The 26,330-nt window shown below is 44.3% G+C and overlaps 1 protein-coding gene across 2 annotated transcripts in view; it reads right to left on the bottom strand.

The window, feature by feature from the left end:
* Positions 1 to 594: 594 nt before the first annotated feature.
* immt (inner membrane protein, mitochondrial (mitofilin)) overlaps positions 595 to 26,330 on the bottom strand; it is a 61,920-nt gene continuing 36,184 nt past the window's right edge. For both annotated transcript variants that reach the window (XM_080465283.1, XM_080465284.1), the window contains exons 13-14: positions 8,088 to 8,217; positions 595 to 1,549 (exon numbers count right to left, since the gene is read on the bottom strand). In XM_080465283.1, coding sequence (XP_080321409.1) covers positions 942 to 1,549; positions 8,088 to 8,217 — 738 coding nt within the window. In that variant the 3' untranslated portion in view covers positions 595 to 941. The remainder of the gene's footprint in view (positions 1,550 to 8,087; positions 8,218 to 26,330) is intronic.

Raw genomic sequence — 26,330 nt, 5'->3', positions numbered from 1 at the left:
GCTCCAGACTGAGCCAAACACTGCTGTACCATTTAGCCAGGGACAGTGCAATTGTTTTATGTACCCATTTTATTTATCTAAGATTTGCTTTTATCCTATTTTCATACGCAGTTGATCTTTTTCCAATTTATCTTGCTGCTCCAAGAAGTCTTATTGCAACTGACAAAGTTTCATGGTAATGACAAAGTTTTCTTATTCTGATTTTCTGATTCTGAAAGGCATGAACATTTTACCATAAGGCATTCAGATCAACTGATCTGCCTACAAAAATGTATTTTTAGATAATTGAGTATGAAACAAAACAAAATAAATTGTACTTGATTTGATAGTGGCCGTTACACATTATTAATCTTTACATGATTACTAATTATTAATCATTAACATGTAAAAAATGTTTTTTTTAATGATTTATGATTCTTAAGTCTGGTCACAGAGCAATAAACATCATCAGTGACTGAAGCATGTGCATGAATGAGTGGATGCTGAAACTGTGGATAAAGTATATTTACAGTCAAATCTCAGGTTGACCTTCATACGTTTACCACTGAAGAGACATTTTTTAAAGCCTTTTCAACAGTTAACACAGCCACACATGAAATACAAAGACAAAGTTTATTTTCTGTTTTATTGAACCATGTTGGCTGAATGCAGATGAGACAGAAAGCAGAGAGAATACAATTTTAAGTGGTTAAATAAAAGGTGCAAATCTTTGTGTGACCCGACAGTACCAGGCAAGGAAGGAAGCATGAATTATATTTTCAAAATGAATGCCTGCAGTTACTGGTGATTCCCAACATTTACATTTTAGCTGTATCTTAAGAGCTCGCTTCTTTGACTTCCATTAATTGTGAGGAAACCTCTCGGAGTCTGCGTGGAGTGTGTGTTCACACTCATAGCAGAGCTCTGGAAACTGGTTTCCTTCAGACTGCTTCATGGGCAGTCTATGGAGCCTGGGTGGTCCCTAAGCCCACAGCGTTTGCATATGCTGACAGCAGGCTGACCACCTGCCTTGTTTCTAGTGTGAGCCGCGCCTCAGTCAGCCAGTCTTCCACCACCCTGCGAGCTTCTCCTCTCAGCTGGTTCACCAGCTTGGCTGCCAGCTCCAGGTCTCCTTGCTCTAAGCAGTAGCTGGCGTACGACAGCAGCTTGAAGGGGTCTAAATCCTCGGAGCTCAACTGGGCAGGAGGAGCTTCCAGTTTGTTCTCAAACAGCAGAGCAGCCTGCAGGTAGGATAGGAAGTACTGGTACAGGGAGTTGTGGGACTCGTCGACGAGGGCGACACGGCGGGCCAGAGTGCGCAGAGAGTAGAAGCGAGCACGGAGTGACGCCTCACTGTATACACCGCGCTGCAGCGACTCCTCGGGCAAAGCACCGGTCAGAGCCAAAGCGAACTCGTTGTCCCGACAGCTATGTCGCACGGCTTGAGCGGCGGTCTCCAAGGGGATGGTGGGTGTCTCAGCCTCAGCCGTCTTCAGAACATAACTGAGAGCCTCCACGGAGAGCCAGAGCTGGTGAGCCGAACGGGCCTCCTCCTCTGCCACCACGTGACCTGCACAAAGGTACCCATCACGTGTCACGGTAACAATCCACACATTTGTACAATGACAAAAACACACAAGGTCTCTTCAGGAGACATCTTTAACCGCTCAATACACAAAGAAAAGGAGCAGTAAACACATCATGACGTCAGGGAACCATTTTTAGGTACTAAAAATGATTAAACAGGAAAAACTCACTTATTTTTCTTTTTTAAAGTTAAGAAACCATTGAGGGCCATTTGTAAGGTACATGTGTGAATCTTCACGAGAAAATGTTAAAAGGACTTGACATTCAGAACACACTGTTTTCAAGTTTATTAAATTCTGTTCATTGTTTTCCTGAAGGGGACAATGAAACTGCTGAAATTGGTGATCATCAGTTTTGAAAGACTCTGCATCCTCAATTTTCTTCATAACTGCTCATGCCTAACTTTTCCCATTCATTAATACAAGTAGTCAGATAAATATGAACTCCCTTTTTAATTTGGAAAATGAGAAAGATCATAAACATGAATTTAGTTTGAACACAAGTGTATTTTCATCAGTTAATTCTAAAATGCCATCAATACACAGCAGTGTACTTCATAAGAGAAATTATCTAAATGTCAACACAAATGTCAAATTTTTTTATTAAATTGTAAACCAGTACCACTTTTTTGAAGGACAAGTTCAAGTACGAGTATTAACCTTTAGCTACTTGCCGATACTGTGTAGTGATTCACTACTGTATAGTACCTAATAAATGTCATAAAGCCTAATTTAGACTCAATCCACGATATCTAACAGCTATGCATTGCCGTGAAACACCTCCGCACAGCATTTGTGTCGATGCAACGTCACCTTCAACAGCCTTGAGGGCTCTAGTATTTGACAGTCTACAATACGCAATGAGCAGTGCGTAGCGTCCATATACGTACTGCGCTATGCATACTGTAGACCAGGGGTCTCAAACTCGTGGCCTGCAGGCCATTTGCGGCCCGCGAGACGATATTTTGTGGCCCGCACCTTGCTGCGAAAGTATAACGTTATAGGGGCCCGCCAACGCGCGAAGTGAGATGGCGTTTACTTACTTTGGTAAGTTTATGTACTTTAAAGGTTTGCTGGCTGGAAGCACGGTACAAAACACATCTTTTGCATGTGGTATAAGTTCAGTAGATAATAGTTTTGCTTTTACGGTAGATAACTTTGGGAATTGGCTTTATAAGTACAACTTTTCCACTAATCAAGCCATAAAAGATGAACTTTTATTATGACATCACCCAATAGGCAAACCATGGCAGGACGACACCGCACACAAAACCCTCTTCACTCCTGGTTGCCAACCCACAACTAATAAACTACATGAATTAACTAACTACAGGAACAAAGCAACAAAAACACAACACAATCATTACCAACACTACAAACCTAAAATAACCCCCAACAACAGCTAAAACTCTGTTATCGCGGAGCGGATCACGCAGTGCATCATGGGAGTTTCTGTCCGTCGCGTTTTACGACTTTTTCCCCCCTGGCCTTCTCCCAAAAAACCGTCCACTCCTCACTATGAACACGGCTCAACACAAGGCTTCAGGGCATGTAGTACACATGCCAGGCCTTTCAGGGCGCTGTGACTCACCAAACACAACAAAAACGCAGAAGACAGACCACATAGAAATTTAGAAGTGGACTTCTGCACATAAACCACTAATATAACTCTAGTTTTATAGGTCTATGGCCCCCCTCTGCCTGCATCTAGCTTCTGCAGCTTGACCGGAGCTTGTAGTCTGTGATTGTTGCGGTTATTAGGTGACGTTGTGGACCGCGGTGGGGGGAGGAGGGGGGCGATTACGTCATAATTTTTACCACGGATGAGTGTCTTTGCTGAGCGTACTCCGCCGCATGTTTACTTTTTAGATGTCTTATCAGATTAGTTGTGTTAAATAAAGCTCTGGTGCTCCACCTCTCGGGACTGTGGCAAAGCAAATAGTACAACTGGCCGCTGGACTGGTTTCGTTGTCAACCTTAAAATACCTCCAGACTGCTGACATTTTATCCACTCAATGGCTTTACGCTGCTAGCGGCAGTTTACGGCAGGTCGCAAACGGGGCTCGCTTTACGGCAGCTGATGTGACAAAAGTTAATTTGTTTTGTTTTTGTTTTTTAGATCGGCTGGATTTGCCAACTCCCAATCACTCACAAATCACCAATATCAGCCCCAATCCGATATCTACCGATCTGATCAGGACATCCCTACAATTTTCCATAACTAAGTGGTGCAACTATACATCACTCTATGTGAAACGAAGTCAAACAGCAGCAACAGCAACTTTTCCATGCTTTTTCCTTTAATGGGGCCAACGAGCCCAGCCTCATCCAAGTTGGAAGCTTTATAGCACAACTTGCAGTTAAGCATGTCTTGGGTCATTATCTTCTTGGCAGCCATAACTGGTAATTAAAAAGCCACTCTTTCTTCCTGGCATGGCACAGCAAATTTGATACCCGCGCCTCCCAGCGTTAGCATAGCTACGCTGCCAGTGTCATGGCAAATACGGTACGTGTCCAAATTCAGTCAGATTTTAACTACTACGAATGTGCCAGATTTGCCGCTCTGTTATTCGGCACGTCTTACATTCATTAGTATCCACGGACCCAATATTGACGGAAGACCCTATTTGGCATGTAAGAATATATACAATATAAAGCAGCTGTTTTTATAATTTATTCTTAGAATGTATACTGTATTTAAATTCTATGGTGGCCGCCGCGCATGTGCAGAAGTTAGACCGATTTTGAATGCGGACCGAATTTGCCATGACACCAGTGGTGGAAGTGACTGAATGCGCTTCTCATATACCACTGAAATATCACTTGAAGTCTGAAATATGTTATAATAGCCATCACTAAGTGTCACCGTCTAATTTGATCTAAATCCATCTTTTTTCTTTGAAGAATGAAAAATAATGTTCTGTGAAAATGTTGATTTTGATATAAGTATTGACAATCATACTTGTTCTCTGACCAGTTTAATTATGTGTGACTGTGACATACTAAGCTCTTGGGACTGAGCTATAGGTGGCAAACAGATAACAAATGAGCATTAAATATTCAATTAAAAACTAAATAAAGGATAATAAAAACTATTTCACACTTTAGAGTCTATAGGTACTCAGTTTAGGGGCGCAGATAGAAGCAATATGTCAACTACGGGGGGCATAAACAAGCACATGTATTGAAGTTTGGACTGAGGTGAATCAGGTACAGGTGGAATCCTTCACCAATGAAAATAAGCCATTACCTTAAACGAAAAAAAGACAACATTTAAACAAAACAAGAAAGGATGCGTCAGCAAAAATGTCAGGGAGAAAAGGAAATATACTACTGTTAAGAAGCACTAGTCGCCGACCAAATACATTTTGGACACCCAGGTTTTTTGGATGGACACCCAAAACACCTATTTCTGCATTAAACCATGTTGCTGGTCCAAATGTCTCTGGTTATTAAGTAGCTGGTGTTGTACAAACTATCTTTCTCCCCCTCTTGATATTTTGTCAGAACATAAGTTACAGTCTGTCTTACTTTTGTCATTATTAATATTAAAAAATCTCCATTGCTCATCCTCTCTTGCGTACCTGCAGACGACATTGCTGACACATGACGCCACGTAGTACTGGCTTTTTTTTTTTTTTTTTAAACTTAAGAACTTTATTGTTCTATGGCCGGAAAATCAAGAAACAACATGACTACGCCATAATTGATTGTGTTTGTCTGAGTTAGCAACAGTAAATTGGGGGGTGGGGTGGGGTTTACCAAAGGTCAATTCTGTATGGTTATATGGCAGCTGTCAGTGAAGAAACCACACAGGTGCAAGAAATTGCTTAGCACTTAGCCACCTTGCTTACTGGATTAGCTGGCGGCGTTGATACCAGAGGCTAACATCGGTGTTCATCAGGTAAGCTAACTGGCTAGCTTGAGGAAGCTCACTGCTGTTAGCGATTTGTGTTTAGGGTAATCTGTTTACTTTTTTCAAGTAGTGAATAAAGTAATTGATTACTTTTGCAAAAACAGTACAGTAAAACCTCTGATGTAGCGACGCCCTAAAATCCAAAGGCAAGTGTCCGCCGAAGACATGTGTCCTCTCTTCGGAGGGACGGGTCACGAGGACAAATTGTAGGACCAGTTGATATTGAACAAACTAAACACCAAATATGTTATGGTTTTTAAAAATCACATAACTGAACCAATACAAAATGTATACAATACAAATACATATATACATATGTATATAAGATGTATAGAAAATAATTAATAAATAAAATCTAATTTACTTCAGGGACCACATACAGTCCAGTTTCATCTTAAGTGGACAAGACTTTTAAAGCATTACTATAATAACCTTTAAATTTACACTTCAAAGTTTTTATTTGTTGTGGTCACAGTGTATGTAATGGAATTGCCTATATTTTTGCAAGATCAAACAGATAGTACTGAAAATGATTACTATCTCAACATAAAGTCAATTTTAATGAAACATTGTGATGCAAAATACAATGAAATGTCAAAGAAAACCCAACCTTGTATAAATCCTATATAACCACCTTGCTTGGTGGGACCAGATTGGAGCCTCTTGGTCGGTTTTGGCCTAAGGGCCTTATGTTCTCTGCTGTAAAGGGAAAGTGAAACTTTCGTGTGTGCAGAGTACGTGTGACATGAAAATCGTCACCAACCCTGTGCGCTACGGTCCACTCCAACCCTCTGCGTCTACTGGACGATTGTGTGAGGAGATTCTCCGTCTCTCCGTCTGAACAATCACAATTTAAAAGCAAATAAAGAGCCAGAGGCTCAGAACTCCTGAAGTGAAACATAAACTACTTTAGGAAAGGTGGAGAACGTCGGGCAGCAGAAGTGGAGATCTTTTGGGGATCGTTACGTTACGGAATGCTAAGGAAGTTAGTCCAGAGTGTAGTATGGATGCAATCATGCATCACCCGTGGCCCGGCACAGTCTGCAGAAATGCAATGCAGAAAGCAGTGCAGCACCATGCTACGGGGAAGCAGCGAATATTCAGATCTCAAAACTAAACTAACACAAAGTCTGAATATTCCAATAATCAGGTCCAGTTTAGTATTTTGGCTGTCTTGGTGTCGCTCAGCTTGAAATTTGCCAGGAAAACCTATCCGTTGTCTGTGTCAAGCAGGTTGTGCGCTCATTAAGGTGTGTTAGCAGTTAGATATGTGTCTGTACAGTGACGTGTCCACCCAGTACAGGGTGTCCGCTCCTAAGAGGTTCTACTGTACTTAGATTACAGTTACTTTCCCACAAGCAGGTCGCGTTACTGTGTTACTAAACCGTGAATTTGTTTTGTCTCGTAACAATGACATATCAGCCGCGCAACGTCAGTGTAAACCACAGAGACGTGCAGTGATCAACAGGAGACAACATGGTGTGCAGGAGAGAGCAGGACCATGCAGGGTTAAATGCTGGAAAATACCGCCATTACCTTGAGTTCGACTCAGTAAAAGGTGACAAAACTTTAGTGTCCGCTGTGCACTCTGCGTGGGAAGAAAACCTTTATCCAAGGTGAAAAATTCAACCTGACCAAGCAGCGAGAAAGCGAAACGCCACCTCCACACTGACATGCCTGCTGCAGCTACCACATGAATTGCATCTGGATTACTTTTTCAGGCAAGTAATCAGTAACTAATTACTAATTCCAAGTAACTTGACCAACACTGATTGTTTGTAGTAGTGGTATTTGTTTGTGTGGTCTGCCACACAACTTCCTCCACAGGAGACATTAGTCCATGTTTAGTTTGGGAAATGGGATAAACTAAACCCTGTTTATTCTTTCGGGATACCTCGTATCGCTGTTGCATGTGCCCCAGGCACATCGATTCACCATTACTGTATCTTATATAAAACCCCAAAATAAAAGTGTCACCTGCACTAATGGTTGTTTACGGAGCTGACAATGTTTGAGTCTGGGCAGACGGTAAATTGCTATTGTTTTTTTTGTGGTTTGGAGATTCTGTAATATTAATTAGAATGACTAAATTAAGACTGACTGTAAATTATATTTTGACAAAATATCATGAGGAGAAAGAAAGTTCGTACAACACCAGCTACTTAATCACCGGAGACACTCGGACCAGCAGAGTTAGCCCGATGTCGCCCATTAGTATAACTGCTCTGTGGATCAGGAGGATTTTACTCTGTGCTACATGCTAAAGAGTTTTAGGGCTCACACAACACCAGGGCTACATGCTAAACATGATTAAAGCATGACTGATACAATCATTAGCAACAGGTACGGTCACTCAGTCGACAGTGCCCAGAAGCTACGCACTGCGCAATGCGTACTGTAGATGTCGCCATGTACTGGAGCCTTCAAGGTTGTTGTTGTGGTGGTTTGCAGCAACACATAGCATTCACTAATCATTTGTGTCTTGAGTATGAATCAGGGTTTATGGCATTTCACAAGTACTTGTGTCTTCATGTAGCTAAAGGTTAGTACTCGTCCTTTTAAAAAAGTGGTATCAGTGCATTCCTACAACAGAGTGTGTCTCTTACTGTCGATGGCTTCCTCCATCCCCTTCAGTCGAGCGTATGCCGTGTTCATATCCAGAGTGAAGTTATCAAGCTGCTCCTGGCTCAGCTGACGATAACGTGTCTCCAGCTCCAGAGTCTTACTGCTCAGAGCCTGCACACACCAGGAAAACATCACAACACAGCCATGCTGTGCATGTGATCCAGCGAACAAAAACATGACTGCTGTAAACATAGAAGGATGTAATCACCTCCCTGAACAGTGAAGTGAAAATTTTTTCTCAATGTCGTCTGATGAGTATGAGTTTATGACACGATATGTTATGTTTTGTTTTTTTGAAGCGTTAACTATGGTTCTATTGAGTTTACCACCAGCATCCATACCAACCTCTTACCCAGGTAGCCCAGTTAGTTCATTAGTTTTAGACAGAAAATGTTAATAAACTTGCTTTGGTCTTCAGTAAATACAATTTGTAAGCAGTCAGGTTCCATTTGCCTCCAGCAGGGTTCACAGATATTGTCCAGAATTCCCCCTGTTGGCCCGTCCAGAGTCCGGGACCCTGGACAGCAGATACTACCAGGCCTCTGGCACTCAGTCCCGGTCAGATGCCTCCACCTCTGGGCAGCAGCAACACCATCAAACGATGACCGTGACCTGCAGGGTGGCTCCGGGCACCATCACCACAGTGCTGTGGAGGCTCAGCGCCGCATACAGAGTCTCGTCCAGCGTGCACAGGTATACGGCAGCCCCCACAGAGGTGGGCAGGCCGGCCACCAGTTGGCTGGGGCCCCGCAGGCTGGCAGAGATAGAGATAGAAACAGAGAACCGAGCGGCCAGAATTGCACCAACTTCTGGGTCGAGAGGAGCAGCAGCGGGGTGTAGCGTGCCAACAGTCCAAAACACCGCGCCGAGATAGCGACGCAGACGGTCAAGAAAGGCGGCTGTTTCCACTGGAGCTCTGAGCCGAGCTCTGACTGGACCACAGACTGGACCAGCGGCCAAACCAGCTCCCCCGGAACTGGGTCCAGGTCATCCTTGTCCAGCGTGGTGTTAGAGCTGCTCTTGGCAGGGCCGCCTTTGGACACCATATTTCTTGTTGATTTTATTATTTTTGCCTTCAAAAATAACAGTGAAAGGCATATTTGTGCAGAGGAGGACCAGTCATCTACTCTAACGATAGGCGGTGTACCAACGCTACAGTGACTGAAACTCACTGTTCCCCTGATTTGGAGTTTATAGCACTCAGATGCCATCCTTTTTATCTCTTGTTGTCATAATAACAACTGTGTACACACCACCAAATGCTAATCCTAAGGTAGCATTAAAGACCCTGCACACAGTTGTTAGCAAACAGTCTGCCCACCGAAATGGGATCTTTATTGTGGCTGAAGACTTCTTTCATGTTGACCTAAGAACTGTGCTTCATAAGTTTTACCAGCATGTCAATTGTGCAACGAGAGGTCATAATGTTCTGGATAAGGCTTATTGCAAAATCAAAATAGCATGTTCATGGTCAGCATAAATTAGTTCCCAATTGGAACCAGGCACACTAATATTACTTTCTTTGCAGCTTAGCCACATCTAAACACAATATACAGCAAACATATTTATGGCAACAAAACTTCAGTGCTGCCCGTAACGGCTAATTTGGTAGAGATTAATCTTTTGACTAATTATCCCATTAAGCAACAACTAATTAAATTTAAAAAATCAAATGGTTGCTATTCATTTGTGTTCCTTTTATTTTGAATACAACTCAGGGGTCCAAAACATAAAAGCTCACCTGTACCATGACAAATGTAAATTAAATATTACCAAATAAATAAAATGAAGCAAAAAAAAAAAGCAACAACTAAGTTTACAAATATATTGGCTGCATGCTTGCCATTTGTCTTCACACACTTGGTCAGAGCGCTCAGACTGCTGAACCTGCTGTTGGATTTGCTGGAACTGCTGCTGCATAATCCTTGAGCACTGCTACTGTAGAGCTACTGTACTTCTTTGTCTAGTTCTTGGTCTCGAGCCTTCTGGTTTTCAATCACTGACAGCCCTGACCGACTACCTCTCTAACAAATGTGAGGACCCTCGTTCAAGATGAAATAATACTTGCATGGTGGGGCTGACCGAGGGGTTGGAAGGCCCAGTCTGAACAAGTTTACACTCACAGTTTACAAGACCTGCTCGGGCAAGATGACACACCGATATTGGACCGAGCCCACCACGCAAGAGCTAAAGCCAGAGACCCTACCCGGCCATTAACAGTCCGTGTCCATCTATTTCAATAACAGGAACCTAATACTGTGCAGAGCTTGAGAAGATGCCCCTCTTCTGCAAGTGGGTAGGAGGATTTCCATTTTCCCTAACTATAGACCACTGGTTGCTAAAAAATGGGTCACCTTTGAAGAGGGAACTTCATGCCTGTCAGAAAGTCAAGTTTGGACTTCTCCACCCAGCGATACTGCTCATCACGGTGCTGAGAGGCCAGACAAAGGTTTATAGACACAACCGGCGACTTTATTGATAAAAATGTAAAAAAAAGGGGGTCACCCCTGTTGCCAGTTAGCAAATGTGCTATTTAATTGCTATGTGCTAATTAATCTCCCGGTCCTAATTGAGCTCCCAGTGAGTTTATTTTTTTTCTTTCTCAAGCAGACAGTGGCGTGTGGTTATTTTACTTGAGTTGGAGGCGTTTTAAATACTTCTTGTACTCAATAGTACATTACGGTTGAAGAAAATGCCTATCGTGACTGAATATATACATATATTTTTGTGTTTTTACACTTATTATTAGGGACCGAGCCCGAAAGGCCTGGCCTGGAGGCAATTGAATATGGAATTGAATACCCGTCTAAGGAAATCAAAACAAAAGTCACTTTATTCGTCTTATCAAGACGCCCCCGACACCCCTGGCCTAAATCCAACAGGAAGTCTTTTACTTCCAAAATAAGATTGTCGCCCCACATAGGCCCTCGTGCAAACGCTATCTCCTCTGAGGGTGAGTATTCGATCGGCGTCAAAAGACGCTTCTGCTCAAAAGGTGTATGCAACTTTTTAATTACTCAAGCAGTTTTAATTTCATTAGCTGTCAAAGCTCAGAAAGCCGAGTCCTGGCGCTACCTCCTCTCATTGAAAAACAGAAGAAAGCTCATGAAAAAGCGCCCTAATCAAGCACCTCGAACAAGTGGCAATTGTGCCTAAACTGTGACTACTATCGACAAAGCGAGCGGATGAAAAGAGCGACCTTCCGAACAAGACGATATAACACACGTGAGACTAATTTAATAAAACATGGCCTTTTTGATGTCATCTTTTTTTCTTTTCAAGCAACATTTACAATGGGGTCATTTGGAGGAAAATCGCGCGTCTGCAACAAACTATCACACCTAGTGTCTGGAGCTTAGGTCTGACTGCTTTGAAATGCACAGAGACTGAAAAATAACAAATATCCCTCTCAAGAAATGCTAAGTTTATTAAAACATTTGGTAAAAAAATGGATTCTGAAAAGTTGTTCCCAAATTTTTTTGTTAAAATCCAGTTTCTGACTTGCACTTGATGACATCGCGAACTGCAGCTGGTGAGAACATGGTTGCATAACTCAGACAAAGAATTACGCAATACAATGTCAATCAAACTGACCAGTTAAGCTGTGTGTCCTGACTTTCATAATAAAAGCCCCAAACTGCTTCAAAATAAAGGTATTTGTTCATTAAAATGACAACATGGACTTCAAAATGGATAATAAGTGATTTAGCAAGAGAGCTGGCTTTCACAATAAAAGTCCCCAAATCCTTCAAAGTAAAAGTCTGTGTTTGTTAAAATGACAATAAAAATCTTAAGAGTTAAAAAAAAGGATAAGAAAATTTAAATGATTATACATTTTTTATAACACTGCTCAAAAAAATTGAGGGAACACCTAAACAACACAATGTAACTCCAAGTATATCACACTTGTGGGAAATCAACCTGTCCAGTTAGGAAGCAAGACTAATTGTGAATATATTTTGCCTGTTGTTGGGCAAATGAAACCGACAACATGTGGAAATCAGAAGCAATTAGCAAGACGACAACTATAAAGGAGTGGTTCTGCAGGTGGTGATCACAAACCATTAAACTGTTCTTGCCGTTTCTGGCTGATGTTTTTGTCCCTTTTGAATATTGTTGGTGTTTTCAGTCCTAGAGGTAGCATGAGGCGGTGTCTCCAACCAACACAAGTTGCTCAGGTTGTGCAGCTCATCCAATATGGAACATCAACGCAAGCTGAGGCAAGAAGGTTTGCTGTGTCTACCAGCACAGTGTCCAGAGCATGGAGGAGATACTAGGAGACAGGCCAGTACACCAGGAGACGTGGAGGGGGGCGTAGGAGGGCAACAAGCGAGCAGCAGGTCCGCTACCTCCTTTGTGCAAGAAGGAACAGGAGGAGCACTGCAAGAGCCCTGCAAAATGAAATCCAGCAGGCCACTCATGTGCACGTTTCCGCCCAAACCATCAGAAACAGACTTCACAAGTGCGGCTTGTTCTTACAGTCCAACACCGTGCAGGGAGATCGGCAGAGATCACCAATATTGGCAGATTGGCCATTGGTGCCCTGTGCACTTCACAGATGAGAGCAGGTTCACACTGAGCAAATGTGACAGACGTGACAGAGTCTAGAGACGCCATGGAGAATGTTCTGCTGCCTGCAACATCCTCCAGCATGACCGGTTTGGGTCAATAATGGTGTGGTGAGGCATTTCTTTGGATGGTCCACAGCCCTCCATGTGCTAGCCAGAGGTAACTGACTGCAATTAGGTACCGGGATGAGATCCTCAGACCCATTGTGAGACCAGATGCTGGTGCAGTGGGCCCCAGGTTCCTTCAGATGCATAACAATGCCAGGCCTCATGTGGCTAAAGTGTGTCAACAGATCTTCCATGATGAAGGTATTGATGCTATGGACTGGCCTGCCCGTTCCCTAGACCTGAATCCAATTGAGCACATCTGGGACATCTTGTGTCGTTCCATCCAACAACGACACATTGCACCACAGAGTGTCCAGGAGTTCACTGATGCTTTGATCCCTCGGGAGAACATTCGTCGCCTCATCAGAAGCATGCCCAGGTGTTGTAGGGAGGTCATACAGGCACATGGAGGCCACACACATTACTGAACCTTATTTTGACTTGTCTTGAGGAATTTTCGCTGACGTTGGATCAGCCTGCAATGTGATTCTCTACTTTTATTTTGAGTATGATTCCAAATCCAGACCTCCATGGGATAATGATTTGGATTTACATTGATAATTTATGTTATTTTGTTCTCAACGCACTCAACTGCAATATTTCATTGAGATCTAGGATGTGCTATTTTAGTGTCCCCATTATTTTTTGAGCAACGTACATTTATTTATTTGTTTTCATTTCAAATTGTTGATTTACAATTTATGAAAAAAATAAGCAAAATAATTGCATAAATACATTAAAACAAAAAGAAAATGTAAGTCATTTTAAAATATGCAAATATAATACGTATGAAAAAATATTAAGTATGTGTAATGTGGAGTCACGAGATGCGGTACGAGGAAATGGCTGTGCCGTAGAAGGTCTTCGATCCCCCTCAATCTAATACCAGCTTTAAATAACTTATTCTCTCCCAAACAGGACATTCTCAGAGAGTGGTAACTTTTTAAGTAACTGTGCTCAATGTTTTTTTAACAAACATGGCCACAACATCCAGGGGAAAAAGTGTACAAACTCGCATCCCCACAGTTATGGTGAAAGAAGCTAATGCTAGCAATGCTAATGCTAACCTCGCGAGCCAAGGAGGACCATATTAAAGTGGTTTGTTTGGCGAAATGGCTAAACTTGGAGCTATTTTAACTGGCGTTGCAACCAATGTATCCCTCATCAAGTCAGACATTGTGGAATTAAAAAGAAAACCTATGAATGCGACCCAAATGCAGAAGCTGAGGGCTGCATTTCAGACATGGAAGACAAGGTGAAGAGCATGGCAGAAGACAATAGCAAAAATTAGGGATGTCCCGATCAGATCGGTAGATATCGGATTCTATGTGGTCTGTCTTCTTCTGCATTTTTGTTGTTTTTGGTGAGTCACAGCACCCCTAAAGGCCTGGCATGTGTACTACATGCCCTGAAGCCTCGTGTTGAGCCATGTTCATAGTGAGGTGTGGACGGAAGTTTTTTGGGAGAAGGCCAGGGAGAAAAAAGACATTTTTTTTCGTTGTGTGGATGTACCCCCAGTTTACAAGAACAACTAAAGAAAATGCCTTAAAATAAATAAAAGCTTTAAAATAAAGAATTTTAAAACAAAGGATAAGTACCCACAGGGGAGCGATATGGCGAAAAAAAATAACCCAGAAGGTTACGCTAGTTTGAAGGGAGACTGGGATATTCTGAATAAGTTTTTGAGAGAACTATGTTCAGACTACTTTTGTCAAACAGGTTTTACCACTTTGATGTGGAATTAAGTGTTTATAATTCACATTGAAATGTAAATGTTTTGTGACAATTCAGGTCAAACCTCTCATACTGCTTTAAGTTAAACTGAAATTTAATACACAAAGAAGTTACATTGCCCAAGAGCATTTATTTTTAAGTTATTCTGAGAAGAATTCTGATTCAATAAGTGAGTTTTACAATAATTTCTAGCTAAACAAAGCTTCTGCCAATAGTGCTTTTAGCTTCAGACATCTTAGCTGCTCCAAAAATAGACTATTGAGTATATTTGCAATAGCAATGTAAGTGTCAGATCGGGAAAGTATCGGTATTGGCCGATACTCAATTCTGAAAAATCGGATCGGTATCGGGGGCAAAAAAGTGTGATTGGGACATCCCTACCGGAAATGATAAAAAGTTCAAGCAACTCTGGGCCAGGAAAATAGAAGCTGCAGGAAGAACATTCGGATTATTGGTCTGAAAAGGGGTGGCAATATTAACGACTATATGATGCAGATACTCGCTGATGGTCCCACCGCAATGCGGGGATAAATTTGAGCTTGAAGGATGCCACAGGAGTCTGAGACCGCACCCGGACCCTAGTCAACCACCTCGAATTGTTCTGGTGAGATTTCTCTGCTCATCTGCACGACAAAAAGTCCTCACAGCTGCCAAACGGAAGAAAGGCATACTATGGGAGAACTGCCACTTGTGCGCGGCGCAAAGGAAGCTTTTCTCCCCAGTGATGAAGAAGATATGGCAGCATCAGATTAAGCACACCCTGGCACATCCAGCGACACTTCAATTTACATGGAGAGGTCGGCAGAAGAGCTTCGATAACATGAAGATTTATTCAAATTAATAATTTTTCATTAATACATTATTCTTGATAATTTATTAACTTTTAATTACACAATTACTTTAGGAGTTGTTAAGGAGTAAATGACCGTTTACTTCAATTAATAATTTATAATTTTCATATATTACTTCCAGTGATTTATTACTTTCAGTAATTTAACGCTAATAACCAACCATAAATCCCAACACTTCAAGAAGTAGCTCTAATATGGCAGTTACACTGAGAAAGTATAACATTAATTCGTTTTTTCCAACAAAAAATATACACAAACGGCAGGGGACGAGTTTCACTGACGGAAGGAGATTGTGCACCTTACAACAGTTTCAACAAGGGCGGAGCGATTCATCGACAGTGAGAAGCAACGGCAGGGGGATATTATCTGCCCAACTGCAGCTTCGGGACTTTTGTATAAGTTCATATATTTATTTAATTTGGAAAAATTAAAGGACATAGCTGGCATGTATTATAAGGAGAATAAAAACAACTAGAAAAGTCTAAAATGAGTACCATGAGTACCGCTACCCGCTGCTCTCATTCAGCTGATAGGAGGCATTCACTGCGCATGCGTGAGAACTCGAACATGACACTGCCCGAGTTGTCAGTGCACACCTTCATATTAAATGATTTAACATGGCAACTCCTCAGGATGTTAAAGCTTCTTACTGAGAAATAAGCCACACATTTTCTAAGCTGTCATTAAAACAAAAGTAGAGCTACAAGTCATAGGAGATTTTTACATGAAGATCATTGATGTTGAAATTGTTTGGTTTTAGTTATGTGAAAGATTTAATAGAATTGTTATTGAAATTTAATTGTACCTCAGCACTGACCTTGTTTTTGATGTTTACAGATGTCAACAAGCATGTCCAACTGATGAGGTAGATATGTAAGTTTTCAAATGTCCAAAGAAGACTTTTACAGCATTAAAAGGAGTGCCACGTACATTATCGGAGGTGCACAGGCCTTGTCTGTATATATGAAAAATGTTTTAACACTTTTCAAACCCAGGCTGAATGACTTCATTCCCCTTGCAGCATACGTCTTTCAAAGAAAGGTGCTCGTCACTCCAAGGACATCTATGCTGCAATAAGGTAAAGTATGTTGGTGTAAATATACAACTTTTGATCCATTACAAGAACAAGGTCTGTTTGTGAAGTAATCACAATACCTGTTTTATGTATCAAACTTTAACATTTTTAAGTTTACAGTTATTTCAGAGTCTCAGTTTGAAAGGTCTAACTCTTATACTATGTTTTTTCTGTGTTCACTGTGTTTCAGCTTTGGCAACTCCTCAGCAATGCTTCTCCGAGTTTTCATCTCGCCTCAGGAAATAAGACGCGTTACCCTCCAGGATGTTCCCCAATCAGTTGATGAGTACATGTGCACAGTACTCTGCAGCACTCTGGGCCTTCATTTTACAGTTTGAAGATCCAGACTTTGCCATATTGCAAAGTTCATGCCCAGACATTAAGGACTTGCCAAGAGAACAGGCCACTCTGAAGGTTTTGTTTTCATCTACTGAAGCAGTCTCTGACTCAACCTCAGATACTGTGAGTGTCGGTTCCCCAAGTAGTGCTACTTCAGTTGAATGGCCTGATCCATTTTTAATCCCAGACTTTCCCCATGATGTTCAGCTTCAACTGAGCATGGCAAATGAAGCTTATGCCAAGGAAGGAACCGTTATGGTCATCTCAAAGTGTGTGAAGAGTGAAATACTGGACAGACTTGCTGACACATCAAAAATAACTGCCTATCCTGGTAAAGACCATTGAGAAAGTGTAGCAAAAGCTCTTGTTGCAAAACACCCATGTCTCAGTGAACCAGGTTCTGGGAAAGGATGGTACTGCTGGTTCAAAATAGGCAATTACAGTCAGAAGCTAATGGCTGCTAGATGAAAAATATTTATGTATATAAATACAGTACACACTTAAACACTTACTTAAACTACACTCTTCCACACACAAACTGCACAATAGACATACACGCAAACACAAACTTAAAAATAATAAAACAACCAGTGATAAACTATGTTAATGGTGGCTGTTCAAAACTTAATGTTAACTTCAATATGGGAAAATAAAATTTCATGTGTAATTTTAATGAATTATTTAACTTAACAGATTTAACCCCTTAAATTAGGGAATACAACAAAACTAAATCATGGGAAATGAAGGATGCAACAGCATCAGACATTCTATCAGACAAGTCAAACTTGAGGTTATTTAAGATGCCAGGTGATTTGGTGGCGTTTAATAATCTTTTTTAAATTAAGACCGTTAACTATTGATTAGTTTGATCATAAAATTAAAGTGGAAATGAAACGGTCAAACAAGTTAAACAGTTCATAGACTAAAGTGTGAAGTGTTTTATCCTCGGCCTGAACTTTATTAAACTCAGGTTTAAACCCAAGAGCAGTGCAGTATTGTCCCCCCTTTGGTTTTCTCTTGTGGCTCATCAGTTTCCATCATTCACTCTGTTGTCTCCTGTAATGATCTCTCACTGTGATGTGAACAAACAGACTCGAAGCAGCTCCGAAGTCAACCAACCCAGTGACATAACAGCTAATAGTACTGCAAGTTGGTGGCGCTCTTGCAACGAAAGATAGAAACGACAATCCGATTTTCTTTAATGTGTTTATATTTTTCATGTTTATTATATTATTTATTTACTCTGTCGAGTAAATAATGTTTACTTGGTTGACCGTTTCATTTCCATTTTAAGTGTGAGTTAAACGGAAAATTTCAGCTATAATAATACAAATACATTTTTGCCTAATCGTTTTAAAGAAAGAAAATCTGCATCTGCAGGTCTGACCTCAGTACACACCAGAAATCTGAATCAACCTTGTGAGATTTTGAATAGTTGCATCTCTAGTTTTAATCCTTTTCTCTCAAACTTCCTGTCCTCCGCCTCACTGATGGCCCCTTTTCTGCTGTTTCCATCTGTTTCAGCTAAGTGCCGAATTTAAGAGAGTTGTCGACACAGAACTTCTGCAGTCATTCCTGTATGGATTAGATGCCATGGTGCCAAGTCTTATTGCTCATTACAAGGCAGCTGTTGCATCAAACAGAAGAGTAGCCTTGAGCAGTGCTGTGCAGTGCCTTGAACGAGAGGTATGCAAAAAATGTGGACCCTCACTCAAGTATTGCATTTATTGGTGGAATGTAACTAAAAGTGCACTCACACTAGTCATTCTGTACTATCAAAGTGTGATTCCCCTTTTTAAGTCTGGATCATCTGCGTAGTTTGACTGTGCCATGCTGTGCTTAAATGAAGTTTACTTCCCTGGCCCCCTTGAAGGAGATGGGCTTCAGGACTGCATGCTTGCAAATTCATGAGCACATGCACGGGTGAGACAACTCTGGTAATGAGATGTGCGTCACGCACTTTGTCCACTTCAGCGCCTCACAGTACATTCTGAATTTAGCTAAAGACTCTTAAGTAAAAACTGCATTCCATAAATTGTACATATGATATAATGTATACATATCCATTTCAGTTTCATGAATGAATTTCTCATAATGGAGAATTAAAGCAGTTTGAATGCGTGTACTGTCAGAATTCCACTATTTACTCGTTGTCTGAGATCACTCATGGCACATAGCAGGAAAATCAATTTTAACAGCACTTTTTACTGGAAATTCCACCCTGAAAATTAAAAAGTAGTTTACTGTTTCTTATACTCCTTATGGAGTGCAGTTTTATTGAATACAGTTCTCAATTCAACACAACAAAGAAAACATGTCAGAGCCTTAAGAGGCTAGAGCCAGTTTCCACAGCACGGATCGACTTGTCCAGTTGTGTTGATGTGGGGGGTCGTATCCAAATATTTTGAAGAAACAAATTATGTTTGTGAGGGTTTTCTTGTTGAAATATTTGATGTTAAAAAATTCAATAATTACATCAGGAAAAAATAGATAATTTATGTGAAACTGATGAAATGGACTCATCATGCATTGCATCAAAAAGCAACTTGAAAAAAATATGGTCCTTGTAACATGAACTGGAAATTAAGATACAAAAATGAATATGACATGTAGAAAACTGAAAATAAAAGTGGTCTATTTGAAAAAATATTCACTGGGTTTATTAGCACTGTTTTATGGTGGGGTTTTTTTCCCAGGCAGAACCTTCTTCAATCACTGGTTACTTTAACTTCTATAGTTTCTGCTCTTGTCGAGCACAAACCAAAGCAGGAGAACAGCTGCCCTACTTGGCTTCTATTGCTTCTTTGCAGAGGATTCGTTTGAAATCATTAGGATGTGTGATGTGTTTTGTTTTTAAATTTTGGACATTTTTCATAGGAATGTGTCCATTTTCAAAGTCAGTTACAATGTATAATTTTCACTAGGGATGTCCTGATCAGATCGGAATATATCGGATCGGGGCCGATATTGGTGATTTGTGACTGATCGGGAATCGGCAAATCCAGCCGATCACCCCGCCGATCTAAAAAAACAAACAAAAACAACTTTTTCACGTCAGCTGCCGTAAAGTGAGCCCCGTGTGCGACCTGCCGGAAACTGCCATTAGCAGCCTAAAGCCATTGAGTGGATAAAATGTCAGCAGTCTGGAGGTATTTTAAGGTTGACAATGAAACCAGTCCAGTGGCCGGTTGTACTATTTGCTTCGCCACAGTCCCGAGAGGTGGAGCACCAGAGCTTCGTTTAACACAACAAATCTGACAAGACATCTAAAAAGTAAACATGCGGCGGAGTGCGCTCAGCAAAGACCATCATCGGTGGAAAAAAGATGATGTAATCGCCCCCCTCCTCCCCCCACCGCGGTCCGCAACGTCACCTAATAACCACAACAATCACGGACTAGAAGCTCCGGTCGAACTGCAGAAGCTAGATGCATGCGGAGCGGGGCCATAGACCTATAAAAATAGAGTTATATTAGTGGTTTATGTGCAGAAGTCCACTTCTAAATTTCAATGTGGTCCGTCTTCTTCTGCGTTTTGGTTGTGCTTGGTGAGTCATAGCGCCCCTAAAGGCAATTGGGAATTCTGATTGGTTTTACTGAATACTGTTCATGTTGTAGATCACAGGTGTCAAATGTGGCCCGCCATGTCATTTTATCTGGCCCGCCTGCCTTACCTTGACCAACAAGCAAAAAAAAGAAAAAAAGAAAAAAAACTTGTCCGACAAACCAATCCCACAACAGACAAATCGGGTTTTCCTTCTCTTATTCGCGCTGCTTGCGTTCCTTTCTCTGACTCTGCCTCGGTCAGGTTTTCACAAGCGCAGGCACACACACACGACGCAGAAAGACAACGGCCGGTTTTCCCAATCCATGGCGCAGCAGCACTGTAGCGGTGCACTGCAGGCGCGTAGCGTGGCTTTGGCCACGGGTCGGCAACGGCCCAGCTTTGTTCTCATTGCCCAGCCTATTGTAATGCAAAGCGAGGGGCGATGGGCCATCTAGTCTGTCTGTCTGTCTGTCTGGCTCGAATCAACAACATCAGATAGCTAAATTTTCCCGACCCTTGCGGTCGTTACGGCTTCACGGCAACTCGCGGGGTCTTGCCCACCCAAGATTTTCATTCACGCTACGCGTTTGCATTAGCTTTGGGAAAACCGGCCGCGAGCCTTTGATGTGAGCAGCACGTGCTCTCATCGCGGCACGCAGGCAGGCACGCACACACAGAGAGTCACGTGTCCCTGGCCTGTCTATCGCTCACTGTCACATGACCGATTTCAGCAGGAAAAAGTGTTGCACAAGTTGCTGGCTGCTGGCTTGTAAAAAAAAAAAACTACATTTCCCCACAATGAATGCCTACCGGTATTATGTTTCCCGCGATTGACGGCATCCGACACTAGGCTGCAGTGTCTCCACATCAATGCGAACAGGTGGAATTGAGAAATACAAATACATTCTCCCAAAATGTCCAAGAAGAGAAAAGTTGATGCAGATGGAAGGCGATTTCAAGAAAGGTGGGAAGGCGAATACATGTTTGTGCTTCAAGGAGAAAGGCCTGTATGTCTTTTGTGTTACGAGGCAGTGTTGGTTGTCAAAGAGTACAATCTACGCTGGCATTTTGACACCAACCACGGAGCTAAGTATGCCAAAGCTACCCATCAAGAAAAACAACAAATTGCCCAAGAATTAAAAGGCAAACTGCGAGCGCAGCAGAATGTGTTCACGAAAGCCACAGCCAAAAATAATGCAGCAGTGAAAGCTAGCTTTATTGAGGCTGAAGACATCGCCCACTCTTCAAAGCCTTTTTCAGAGGGAGAGTTTTTGAAGCGGTGCATAGTGAAAGTGTGTGAGCAAGTGTGTCCCCACCAGGTACAGACTTTTAAAAATGTCAGTTTATCAAGAAACACCATCGCGGACCGAGTTAAGGAAATAGCAGGAAATCTTTCAACACAGCTGGCCGAAGAGACACGCAGCTACATAGCTTTTTCATTAGCTGTTGATGAAAGCACAGATATTACGGATACAGCGCAGTTATCAATTTTTATCAGAGGCGTGAAGTCGGACCTCACTGTCACTGAGGAGCTGTTGGATGTGGCTGCTTTTCATGGGACCACAACGGGACAAGACATTTTTGATGTGGTGGAGAAGTCTGTGAGTAAAAATGGATTGCCCTGGGAAAACTTGGTGGGATTAACTACAGACGGTGCACCCGCAATGTGTGGAGGAAACAGGGGGTTAGTTGGAATAATGAAGGGGAAAATGCAAGAAATGAACTGTCACACGCCTCTGATAACGTATCATTGCATTATCCATCAAGAAGCTTTGTGTGGGATGGTGCTGGGGATGGATGGCATATTGACCACGGCCATGAAAACAGTGAACTTCATTCGCGCTCGTGGCCTGAATCATCGTCAGTTCCAGCTGTTTTTGCAGGAGATGGACTCGGAGCACGGAGATGTGCCGTACCATACAGAAGTTCGGTGGCTGAGTAGGAGCAAAGTCTTCAAAAGATTTTTTGAGCTCAGGGAAGACATTGCTGTTTTCATGCAGCGTAAAGGAAAACCCTTGCCTGAACTGTCAGATGATCAGTGGCTGTGGGACTTTGCTATGTTGTGTGACATAACCCAGCATCTTGCCGAAATGAATCAGAAGCTGCAGGGACGCAAACAAGTCATCACACAGATGTCCGAAACGATCACGGCTTTCCAGCGTAAACTGGACCTATGGATGTGCCAAGTGAAACACGACGATCTTGGTAACTTTCCTCTTTGTCAGAGCATCTCAGCCTCATTTCCCCTTACTTTTTCATGTGCTGAGTTGGCTACCAAACTGAGCCTGATAAGGAATGAGTTTGATCGGCGACTTCAGAGCACAGCACACTGGCTTTGCCCTCTTTGCCAGTCCTTTCACCACTGACATCGACACTGCATCCCGGCACCTTCAGATGGAGTTAATTGATCTGCAAAGCGACAGTGGCCTGAAAGCAAAGTTCCAGGATGCTGCAATCCAGGACTTTTACTGTCTGCTGCCCCCTGCTTTGATGCCACAGCTTCAACTTCACGCTGCCCGTGTTTTTTCCATGTTTGGGAGCACCTACCTGTGCGAACAGTTGTTTTCAATAATGAATGTAAACAAAACAAGCACAGATCTCGCATCACTGATGACAACCTCCATGCTGTTCTACGGATTGCCTCAGCACAGGACCTAAAACCAGACTTTGACACACTGGTAACGGGGAAAACGGTGTCAGACATCTAATCAGAAGACATAGGTAAGCATTTTTAAAAACCTAATTAGAATATAATAAAATTTAATGAAACCAAGAAGAATAATAGTTAAACTGTGTGCAATTTAATGATTATGCTTGCATTTTGTTTTGTGTTTGTTATTTTCAGAACATGACCAATGGATGGTGGAGAGGTGATCCACTTGGTGTGTTCAGGGACAGGCATCTACTCATCAACAAGAATTGACACAGCCAATATATAAGCTGGGGAACCTAAAAACGTGACCAATAACTGGTTGTGAACTGAGACTCTTTCTTGTTGGGACATAACCTCCCCGCATGGGTTTTGGATCTGATAAATGCACGCATCCCCGGAGGTCAGCGCTCGTTTGCATGTATTAGCTCTAGAATTACCACAGTTATCCAAGTAACGGTGGAGCGATCAAAGGAACCATAACTGATTTAATGAGCCATTCGCAGTTTCACTGTACCGGCCGTGTGTACTTAGACTTGCATGGCTTAATCTTTGAGACAAGCATATGCTACTGGCAGGATCAACCAGGTAGCCTCCTTCCGCTCTCATCTGCGCGCGACGCCGCGGCAGCCTGGCTGGACGGATGGCTGGCTCGGCCGGGCCCGGCCGCTCGACCCACCAGACCCCGCGCCGCCCATCCCCACCCCCCGTTCAAGGGGGGGCGGTTGTGGCGGACGCGAGCGGGGGAACGGATTACCCACCGTCCGGGCCCCGGAGTGAACCGGGGCCCGGGCGCGGGCGCCGCGGGCCTGTCCCTCGCCGCCGGAGAACCGGCGGCTCGGAGGCGGTCCGGAGAGGCGCCCGCCCCGGCCGTTACCCGCACGCACCGGCCCCAGCCCCGGGTGGGGGGCCGGGGACGCGGGGAGCGGGCTCGGACGCGGGGAAGGGAGTCGCGGGCCCGGCGTTTCTGCGGTCCGGGCTGGGAGGCCCAGGACCGAGGCTTTTCGGGAGGTTTTTAGGACTTTGCCTGGAGGGTTCGAGAAACTCTGCGCTTCGCGCGGCCGCCGCGGGTCTCGCCGGGGCTCCGGGAGGGCCAACGCGGGCCTCCCGGTCCCGGCCCGCGACGGCGTGCGTCGGGGGGCCACTGGGTCAGACTGGTCGTCTCGGTCTCTCTGCCAATAGGTTCGGCGCGCGGAGGTTACGGGGGCCGACCGGGGGTCCGGGGGACCCGTCGGCCGACGCCCTGTCCTTCCGGGCCTGGAGGCGAGCCCGCTGGGTCGGAGGAACCGTCCACCGAGAGCCGGCGCTAGGCCGGGTCCGGCGGGGGCCCTCCGTGGCGGGCCACGTATGCCATTCGGTCGGGGTGGGTGTGTGGGTAAAGAGAGAGAAAGAAAAAAGGAGGAAGGAAAAAAAAAAAAAAAAAAAAAAAATTTCATCCACCGGGTCCGGTCCGGTCCGGTTCGGTTCTGGTCCGGCCGGGGGCCGCCTGAACGGCCCTGACGGCCTGCCGTGGCCGGGGTGGCGCTCCGGAGGGGAAAAAAAAAAAAATTTGTCCAAACGGGCCACCCGGTCCGGCCCGGTTCTGGTCCGGCCGTGACGGCCTACCATAGCCGGGGAGGAGTTCCGAAGGAAAAGGGAAAAAAGAAAAAAAAAAAAAATATTTTTTTTTTTTTTTAAATCGGACCACCCGGCCCGGTTCTGGTCCGGCCGGGGGCCGCCTCGGGCGGCCCGTTCGGCCTACCATAGCCTGGGCCGGAGTCCCGGAGCCCCGCTCGGTCCGTGTTGGAAGTCTGAAAAACTTTGAAAATTCTCAAAGTGTCCGGGCTCCAGGGGCCCATTGGCCGGGTTCTGGTCCGGTCCGGGGCGTCCTGGGACGGCCAGAGTGGCCCACGATGCCCGTGGAAGTGTCCTGGAGCAAAACACTTGGAAAAAAAAAAATCATGAAAAAGCTCCATAAATGACCCCCACATGCCACTGTGTGAGTCCGCCAAAGTGTTCCTGCCCTCGGATACACTCTCTGACAAGCCCCCTTGACTTTTCCTGGAGGCCTATGTTTTCAAAAACTGGGTTTCTGAAATCCTGCCGGCACATAAATCTGGCATACAGGGTAACCTCGAATTGTGGAAAAGTTTTTCCATCTTTGGAGGTTGCCCTGTATGTCAGATTTAGGTGAAACCTGAAATTTTTTCTAAGTGTCGCAGCACTCTGAAAATTTCAGAGGATGTTCAGAACGACTTCCAGAATGCCACCCACCCTTCAAATTACAATATATTCGACGATAAAGCACTTTTTTCGGACACTTTTCGGCCACATTAAACACTCCCCTGGAGCTCCCTCTGAGCTCCAGGCAGACAACCTCTCTGCTCCCACAGGCTCATCCGACACACCTCACTCTGCACGGATGCGCTCCTGCCTCTACACAGCCCCACTGGAGCTCCCTCTGAGCTCCAGGCAGACGCCCGCTCTGCTCTCGTCCGACACACCTCACTCTGCTCGGACGCCCTCCTGCCTCTACACACCCCCACCGGAGCTCCCTCTGAGCTCCAGGCACACAACCTCTCTGCTCTCATCCGACACACCTCACTCTGCTCGGACACCCTCCTGCCTCTACACACCCCCACTGGAGCTCCCTCTGAGCTCCAGGCAGACGCCCTCTCTGCTCTCATCCGACACACCTCACTCTGCTCGGATGCCCTCCGTCCTCTACACACCCTCACTGGAGCTCCCTCTGAGCTCCAGGCAGACACCCTATCTGCTCCGACACACGCTCGTCCGACACACCTCGCTCTGCTCGGATGCGCTCCTTCCTCCACTCACCCCCACCCCACTGTAGGTAGCTCCCTCGGAGCTCCAGGCAGACGCCCGCTCTGCTCTCGTCCGACACACCTCACTCTGCTCGGACGCCCTCCTGCCTCTACACACCCCCACCGGAGCTCCCTCTGAGCTCCAGGCAGACGCCCGCTCTGCTCTCGTCCGACACACCTCACTCTGCTCGGACGCCCTCCTGCCTCTACACACCCCCACCGGAGCTCCCTCTGAGCTCCAGGCACACAACCTCTCTGCTCTCATCCGACACACCTCACTCTGCTCGGACACCCTCCTGCCTCTACACACCCCCACTGGAGCTCCCTCTGAGCTCCAGGCAGACGCCCTCTCTGCTCTCGTCCGACACACCTCACTCTGCTCGGATGCGCTCCTGCCTCTACACACCCCCACTGGAGCTCCATCTGAGCTCCAGGCAGACGCCCTCTCTGCTCTCATCCGACACACCTCACTCTGCTCGGATGCCCTCCGTCCTCTACACACCCTCACTGGAGCTCCCTCTGAGCTCCAGGCAGACACCCTATCTGCTCC

Source organism: Lipophrys pholis, assembly GCF_963383615.2.
Source record: "Lipophrys pholis genome assembly, chromosome: 6".
In the NCBI taxonomy this organism is placed as follows: domain Eukaryota; kingdom Metazoa; phylum Chordata; class Actinopteri; order Blenniiformes; family Blenniidae; genus Lipophrys; species Lipophrys pholis.
This window is presented reverse-complemented; position numbering and strand designations above follow the sequence as displayed.